Source organism: Anabas testudineus, chromosome 18 (genome assembly GCF_900324465.2).
Source record: "Anabas testudineus chromosome 18, fAnaTes1.2, whole genome shotgun sequence".
Taxonomy (NCBI): Eukaryota; Metazoa; Chordata; class Actinopteri; order Anabantiformes; family Anabantidae; genus Anabas; species Anabas testudineus.
This window is the reverse complement of record NC_046627.1, coordinates 9,519,859-9,528,826: the sequence shown is the minus strand read 5'-3', so window position 1 is coordinate 9,528,826 and position 8,968 is coordinate 9,519,859. Positions and strand designations below refer to the sequence as shown.

Here is an 8,968-nt window from a genome sequence, read left to right as displayed (position 1 = left end):
GCACTCTCCACTGTCTCCTGGTGCTGTTCAGTGTTTTTCATATAATGCTGTGTACAATTATATTTTGTTATTATTAAGATTTAAAACCTCAAACATTGTAAAGTGACTAGAGATTTATTATGTTGTGATTTGGCGTCTGGTTATTCAGCTTAAAATGTTGATAAAATCTGAATGAATAAAAAATTTAAAAAATGTGATGACAGGGTCCTCTATAGTGAAGACATATCACACTTGTGGTTGTAAAATATTGATTTTGATCAACTTTTGTCTTTGACATTGAACATACTGTGAGCTCATTCTTGATGATTCCTCCACAGAGTGGACCAGGAGAGCTCAGAGGTTCCCAGTGGTCAGTCTGTCCAGCAGCATCCAACACAGCTGGACTCCATATTTCTGGTCTGTACATGTCCAACTACTACTTTTCCATCTGTTGTGTTCCCAATAATCTCTGTGCTGCACTTTTTAGACCAGTGGATTGTCAGTCTGTCCAACATGGATCTGATGTTTGCTCCATGATTTGAGTTGGATTGTGTCATTCATATAGTTTCTGTTCCAGCTGCTGGAGGAGAACATTGTCACTTTTGTGAAGAACGAGCTGAAGAAGATCCACAAGGTTCTGAGTCCAGATTACCCACAATGCTTAGAGAGTCAGAGGGAGGATGAGGAGGTGTTGGATGGTGAGGATGAAGATCAGAGGAGGAGCAGCAGAGAGGCATTTGTGAAGATCACACTGAACTTCCTGAGGAGAATGAAGCAGGAGGAGCTGGCTGACTGTCTGCAGAGCAGTAAGAGGATTTCTCTAAACATTTAACATCATGGACAAATGAGATGTTTACTGAGAGCTGAAGATGTGGAGTGTTAATATGTTGAAATGTGAATCATTTAGGGTCATGAAACTGTAAAACTGTGTTTTCATTAGAAATGATATTGATCATGTTTTGTGGTTTCATTCAGGAACTTCAGCTGCAGTTTGTCAGCGTGAACTTAAATCTAATCTGAAGAAGAAGTTCCAGTGTGTGTTTGAGGGGATTGCTAAAGCAGGAAACCCAACCCTTCTGAACCAGATCTACACAGAGCTCTACGTCACAGAGGGAGGGACTGGAGAGGTCAATGATGAACATGAGGTCAGACAGATTGAAACAGCATCCAGGAAACCAGACAGACCAGAAACAACCATCAGGCAAGAAGACATCTTTAAAGGCTCACCTGGAAGAAATGAACCAATCAGAACAGTGATGACAAAGGGAGTGGCTGGCATTGGGAAAACAGTCTTAACACAGAAGTTCACTCTGGACTGGGCTGAAGACAAAGCCAACCAGGACATACAGTTCACATTTCCATTGACTTTCAGAGAGCTGAATGTGCTGAAAGAGAAAAAGTTCAGCTTGGTGGAACTTGTTCATCACTTCTTTACTGAAACCAAAGAAGCAGGAATCTGCAGGTTTGAAGAGTTCCAGGTTGTGTTCATCTTGGACGGTCTGGATGAGTGTCGACTTCCTCTGGACTTCCACAACAATCAGATCCTGACTGATGTGACAGAGTCCACCTCAGTGGATGCGCTGCTGACAAACCTGATCAGGGGGAACCTGCTTCCCTCTGCTCGCCTCTGGATAACCACACGACCTGCAGCAGCCAATCAGATCCCTCCTGAGTGTATTGACATGGTGACAGAGGTCAGAGGGTTCACCGACCCCCAGAAGGAGGAGTACTTCAGGAAGAGGTTCAGAGATGAGGAGCAGACCAGAAGAATCATCTCCCACATCAAGACATCACGAAGCCTCCACATCATGTGTCACATCCCAGTCTTCTGCTGGATCACTGCTACAGTTCTGGAGGATGTGTTGAAAACCAGAGAGGGAGGAGAGCTGCCCAAGACCCTGACTGAGATGTACATCCACTTCCTGGTGGTTCAGTCCAAACTGAAGAACATAAAGTATGATGGAGGAGCTGAGACAGATCCACACTGGAGTCCAGAGACCAGGAAGATGATTGAGTCTCTGGGAAAACTGGCTTTTGAGCAGCTGCAGAAAGGAAACCTGATCTTCTATGAATCAGACCTGACAGAGTGTGGCATCGATATCAGAGCAGCCTCAGTTTACTCAGGAGTGTTCACACAGATCTTTAAAGAGGAGAGAGGACTGTACCAGGACAAGGTGTTCTGCTTCGTCCATCTAACTGTTCAGGAGTTTCTGGCTGCTCTTCATGTCCATCTGACCTTCATCAATTCAGGAGTCAATCTGCTGTCTGAAAAACAGTCAACTTCTCTGTGGTTCAAACAGGTTAGACCTAAACTAAAACTTCTCCACCAGAGTGCTGTGGACAAGGCCGTACAGAGTCCAAATGGACACCTGGACTTGTTTCTCCGCTTTCTCCTCGGTCTTTCGCTGCAGACCAATCAGACTCTCCTACGAGGTTTGCAGACAAAAACAGGAAGTAGATCACTGACCAATCAGGAAACAGTCCAGTACATCAAGAAGAAGATCAAAGAGACTCCCTCAGCAGTGAAAAGCATCAACCTGTTCCACTGTCTGAATGAACTGAATGATCGTTCTCTAGTGGAGGAGATCCAACAGTACCTGGACTCAGGAAGTCTCTCCACAGATAAACTCTCTCCTGCTCAGTGGTCAGCTCTGGTCTTCATCTTACTGTCATCAGGAAAAGATCTGGACATGTTTGACCTGAAGAAATACTCTGCTTCAGAGGAGGCTCTTCTGAGGCTGCTGCCAGTGTTGAAAGCTGCTAAAAAAGCTTTGTAAGTATGTGGATAGTTGAATCATCATTAAAGTCTTGACCAGAGAATCCACATTGTGAACTGGAAACCTCGAAGTTTAAATAACTGAGAAACAACCAAACACTTTCAATTTCTTAATGTTAAGATTTTTTACTTACAGAAGTCTGCCGTCAGCAGTTTAGTTTTATGATATACATTTTTAAAATTTTCTAGCCTGATTATATTTTATTTCATTTATTTATTTTACAGTCAACATTAAAGGTGATAATGGAACACAGGTTAACACAAATGTTGTCATTTTATACATCACTGTTTTTCAGACTGAGTGGCTGTAACCTCTCAGAGAGAAGCTGTGAAGCTCTGTCCTCAGTTCTCAGCTCCCAGTCCTCTAGTCTGAGAGAACTGGACCTCAGTAACAACAACCTGCAGGATTCAGGAGTGAAGCTTCTGTCTGCTGGACTGGAGAATCCACACTGTAAACTGGAAACTCTCAGGTCAGGTCAAGTTTCTGTTTTAAATAACTGGAGATATTTAAAATGTCCATAACTGCTCCCAAGCAGATTAAACTTTGTAATGTCACATGTTTTAAGTTGCAAAAGTTCCTCATTAGTTATTTTACAATATATAAAATAACTGTACTTTCCTGTCTGATTTTATTTCACTGTGTTGTATCTTTTTAGTTCAGGGTCAACATTAAAGGTGATTACTGTCAGGGAATCGAGTCATGAGACACAAGTAATGCAAAGGAAAGGATTTATTATAACACAATCTCAAAAGCAGAGAAAACGGGAAACTAACTAGAGGGAGGTATCAGAAAAACACAGCAAGAAACTGGTCTAAACACAAAAACAAAGTGACAACAAAAAACAACCTGAAGCACGATGAAAAACAAAGTAACAACCTAATCTAGAGAAACAAAGGAACAACAGAAAATCACTGCAGACACATACAAAAACTCACACTGGCTGAGGTACAACATCCGTTATCGAAGGGCTGGTGAGTGAAGGAGAAAAGGTCTGAGAAACAGGGCTGGAAGAAATGACTAGAGAGCGAGGTCCAGGATATAACATGGGCAGGGAAGTAAGGCTGGGAACAAGGCAGGATAATGGATGGAGAGTCGTAGTCAGAACTGACAATCTAGCAGGGAACTGATGGCTGAAGTGAGCTTATAAAGGAGAGGGTGAATACAGGAGGAACTGATCAGTAATTAGTGCAGAAGGAATGGAAGAGTAAGTCAGTCCATGTATGGGCATAGCAGGAAGTGGCTGGGGAGCAGAGCAGCAGGAGTGGGACCAGGTAAAAGAGAGAGAGAAACAAACTGGACCAGCATCAGGCAGGAATTGTGACAAATACAACTGTATTTTTGAATATACTGTTTTTCAGACTGAGTGGCTGTAACCTCTCAGAGAGAAGCTGTGAAGCTCTGTCCTCAGTTCTCAGCTCACAGTCCTCTAGTCTGAGAGAACTGGACCTGAGTAACAACAACCTGCAGGATTCAGGAATGAAGCTTCTGTCTGCTGGACTGGATAATCCACACTGTAAACTGGAAACTCTGTGAGTTGTGAACTGTGAACAAATCTCCTCATGATGAAATCAGGTGTTACATTAGATTCTGTGAACTGAGCAGGAAATTCATCCACCTTATAGGTAGAGTTTTTATCCCTAGAATTACAATGAATGAATATCAGAGGATTGAATCAGGTCACAGCATCATGTCTCTGTCTCCTCAAATAGTGATGATTGAAGCATATTCACCTTCCAGAGATCCTGATCTTGTCATGATGAGATCTTGTGTCATATATAGGAGACAGTAAATCAGAACTAGAACATGTTCATTTCATCATTACAATCTGTCAAAGAGGAAAAACTCCTTCCCAGTTGAAGAATTAGTTTGTGATTGAATGTTTTTCTCCTCAAACTCCTGTTTTCACTTTCTATCTCTGGCTGCTCCAACAAATCTGACACCAAATCAGATGAAGCCACAAAGTCTGTGTGTAATGATCAATACCCAGTAGCTGGAGGTGAACTAGACTTCCTCTGAACACAGGACAATGTCTGAAGCTCAGCTGAGATAAGTCCACAGACATTAGAGAGAGGAAAACACAAACACAGAGTCCATGTATGTGGAGTTGAGCCTCTTGGACTTTGCTCTCCAGTTTCCTGTGGTGTCACATTAGTTTGTCTGGTGACAGAGTGAGACTGAAAGCAGGTGTCTGACACCAAAACTGCTGTGAACTAGAGAATTGAAATCTTTCCTCCATGTCACCTCCCTGCTCCGTAGAATTCCAAGATAAGGACTCCAATTCCTTAGTTGTTTGCTGAATGTCCATCCCTACATACAAGCCTCCATTAGAACAGAACCAGAACACACTGTGTGTATGAGAGCCATGTAATGTCCATGTGTGCATGCTGAAAGAGAATGTGCTGCTCTGACCCCCCTCCTCCTTTCAGGGTGGAGCCTGGTGGAGTCCGATGGTTGAGACCAGGTCTGAGGAAGTGTAAGTGTGTTTTTAATGAGTCTGATGAAAACAAAGCAGCAACATTCAACCATCTTCAAACTGTCACATCACTCATTCAAATCCCTGATGTCATGAGTCCTCATCAAACTGATGATAGATTAATAACTGCAGCTGGATTGTGTCTTGTTCTCTCCATCAGATTTCTGTCAACTCACCATCGACACAAACACAGTGAACAGACAACTACGACTGTCTGACAACAACAGGAAGGTGACATATGTGGAGGAGTATCAGTCATATCCTGATCATCCAGATAGATTTGACTGTTGGTGTCCTCAGCTGCTGTGTAGTAACGTTCTGACTGGTCGCTGTTACTGGGAGGTTGAGTGGAGCGGAGGGATTTATATATCTGTGAGTTACAGAGAAATCAGAAGAAGAGGAGACGGGAAAGACTGTTGGTTTGGATTGAACGATCAGTCCTGGAGTCTGATCTGCTCTGATGATGGTTACTCTGTTCTTCACAATAACAGATCAACATCCATCTCCTCCACTGTCTCTAACAGAGTATCAGTGTATGTGGACTGTCCTGCTGGGACTCTGTCCTTCTTCAGAGTCTCCTCTGACAAACTGATCCACCTCCACACCTTCAACACCACATTCACTGAACCTCTTTATCCTGGATTTAGGTTCTGGTCTCCTGGTTCCTCAGTGTCTCTGTGTTCAGTGTAGTACTGAGAGTGTCGTCCTGTCAGAGAAACGTCGTTTCTGTTGAACAGATAGTTCAGTCTCTACATGTCTGTCTCTTTCACTCACACACATTTTCAGATTCATGGATTCAATCAGTTTCTTCTTGAACCAGTTCTAGATGATTCCTTGTAAACTTGTTCCTCTTCCAGTCCTTTAAAGATGAAGCTCTGATTATTCCAGGATCCAGATGTTGAGGACTTGTTCTGAAGTCTTGTTCTGTCTTTTCTCTCTTTCTCTTTTTGATCCACTGACATTATTAGACATCAGTGCTGCTGTTCATAGTGACGTCAGCACAAATGACCCAACAAGACCAAAGATTCAAGTCAAACACATCCATGAATTTCATGAAGGAAAGTTTCCTGACTTTTGTTCTCCAATCATCTTTATTTGGAGTTAAATGAATCCAACTAAAGTCAGATCTCCTGAAATGGTGACGATTTGAAGTGACTTGACATTTTAGTGATACTGAACAGGAGTGGACTCACTGTTGTTGTGGACTGTATCTGTAAGTGCTGCTGGTTCATCTACAGCATCCACACACATCTGGAAACACATCTGTGTGTCTGACTTGATCAAACAATGTCTCCTGCAGCTGCTGGACCAGAAGCTGAATTTGTACCTTTAAGAATAAAAGCATGTGTTTGTATCCTGCAGCAGGACATCAGTGTGTTCCTTCAGGCTGCTGTATTGAACAAACACTCTCAGAGTGTTTGTTTCTTCATGTTGTACATTCATACTTTACAACACAGCTCCAGACAGTTCAATAACAAGAGCTCTATTGAATTAGAAGAAATGTCTGGAGTTGATGATCTGCTGACAAAGTGGATTCAGGGCTGGTTTGGCAGACGGAGTCGGCTTATTGCTTCTTATTTGGTATCTTTACTTGTGGTGTGTGGATGCTGCTGCATCCCATGTCTCAGGGAGTTCATGCAAAGACTGATTGAAACAGCACTGAACAAAACTAACTGTGTCTATGAGCTTGTTCCACAGACAGAAAAAACTATGATGGGACCAACTCTGTATCTTCAGTCTGTTAGATGCTACCTGGGGGTCTGATGTGTAATGAACAATGATGTCCACACTGAAAGTGGAGAGAGGTGGTGTGGGACTGACGTAGTTACAAAGAAACACAGATCATCCTAATTTATACATTTATTTGATTTATATTCAGTTATTCCATCTAATTACTTATTTGTTTTATATCTTTGTTGATGATGTTTTATTATGAACTCTTGATTGTAAATAAACAGGAGGGAAATGATAGAAAATGTGATTGTTATACATTATACAATGCAGCTGCTGTGTTCCTGTGTCACCATAAAAAGATCATGTCAGGAGTCTTAACTAACTGTTGGAAACAGATGAACTGTGTAACCTGCCCTGAATGTGTTTCACCCCCACATACTCCCTAGGAACATACCACCATTCAATGAAACATATGTAAGTGGAAACATGTTCATATATCTTTGTCTTTAAATGTTCTGTACTGATATTAAAGGTCTGTGGGAGACGGACTCTCTGAGCAGCAGCACTTGTCTCTGAAGCTCATTGTGATGTAACTACTGCTCCCTTGAAAGAATTAAAATGTTATTAAAGTTAGATTCTGGTCTCAGTGAACTCTGTCTGTTCTTTAAAGCACAAAGAGCTAAGTTCATATCATGAAGTGGTTCCAACACGATGGAACAGCTCAGACCACATGCTGGATGAATGAAGGACCAAAAGGAGCCAGTGTGGGAATCTGTGGCCTCTTTAAAAACAGATATCACTCCACTTACTGCTGAACACCATGAAATCAGAGGAGAAACTCTCAGCGTGCTCGCTCCTTTCAATCCAGCTACAGTGGAGCTGTCTGAAGAGAAAAGAGTCTCTGGATCCAAGGTCATTCCCATGATCCAAACGCTGCAGCATGCACTTCAACGTAAAGCCTCAAATCTAAGCACACAGACTGCAGCAGAACTCAGAGAGAAGCTCCGAAGAAGAGTCCCAGATACTCTGTGTGGTCTGGAATCAGTAAGTGTGATGACACCTGCAGCTGGAACAGGCCCCGCTTGGGAGGTCTGGAAACAACAGTCAAACCATGAGACAGGACACAGAGTCATATTATTGTGGTTCTGTTCAGATGAATTAGAATTGATCCACTTCTCTTTCATTCAGTCAGCACTTTATTCTAAACAGGACCATTCATCACTCAGCTGGTGTCCACATGTCTGAATGAATGAACCTAGTTCAGTTTCTCTCCTCACTCTTTATCCAGGTCTCCTGCACTGATTTTTCAAATCCAGCAGATGTTGCTATGAATCCATTCACCAACACAGAGTCAACAGAGGAATGAGGAATGAGGAATGAGCCCCACACTCCATGAGGCATCATCTACCATCACTATCCAGCAGCTCTCTGCTCTGACTGTCTCAGGCTGAACTGACTCTTCACTGAGCTCCGTCCCTTTAGTTATGTCAAAGTTTTTGACTGCAACTCAGTTTTAAACACAAAATTTCCCTTTAACTGTTTATAGAAACATTATTGTGAGAAGAAAACTCAGTTTTAAACAGTGAACTGATTAAAACCAACTTTCTCCCTGTGTCTCACTTTCCATTAATAAATGAGGCTTCATTCATTCAACAAATATTTAGCACCACAACATAATGATTATATGATTACATTTACTACAAAACATTATAAACTATATAGGAACTTAATTTTCAGGAGATAGAGTTGTACCTACACAAACATATGAACACATCATTTATTAAAATTCCCTTCACAGAAAAAAAAGAACTATATAAAAAGACTGAAACTATTTGGAATCTATTTAAAACAATCATATTAAAAATAAAAAGTGTTGTGTCATATTAACTTAACAGTTGAGCAAAAACTTTTCTCCACCAGTTATTCACTGTGAAACTAGACTGTGCTGGAAGAAGAACCTGACCGGCTCAGCAGCAGCAAACAACACAAACTTTATCTAAAGGAAAATTAAACTAATCCAAGATTCTTCTTTTTGCTCAGTTGGCGACAAACAAAAACACAAAAG

General features: G+C 41.7%; 1 protein-coding gene across 1 annotated transcript; it reads left to right on the top strand.

Moving 5' to 3' along the window:
- Positions 1 to 324: 324 nt before the first annotated feature.
- Positions 325 to 8,269, top strand: LOC113155605 (NLR family CARD domain-containing protein 3-like; the record flags this gene model as incomplete). The annotated part of the gene is made up of 10 exons (XM_033326763.1): positions 325 to 396; positions 557 to 785; positions 955 to 2,752; positions 3,052 to 3,225; positions 4,115 to 4,285; positions 4,938 to 4,940; positions 5,183 to 5,229; positions 5,390 to 5,908; positions 7,772 to 7,947; positions 8,192 to 8,269. Coding segments are annotated over 10 exons (3,267 nt in total), but the record flags the coding sequence as incomplete, so codon positions are not given.
- Between the last annotated feature and the right edge of the window lie 699 nt (positions 8,270 to 8,968).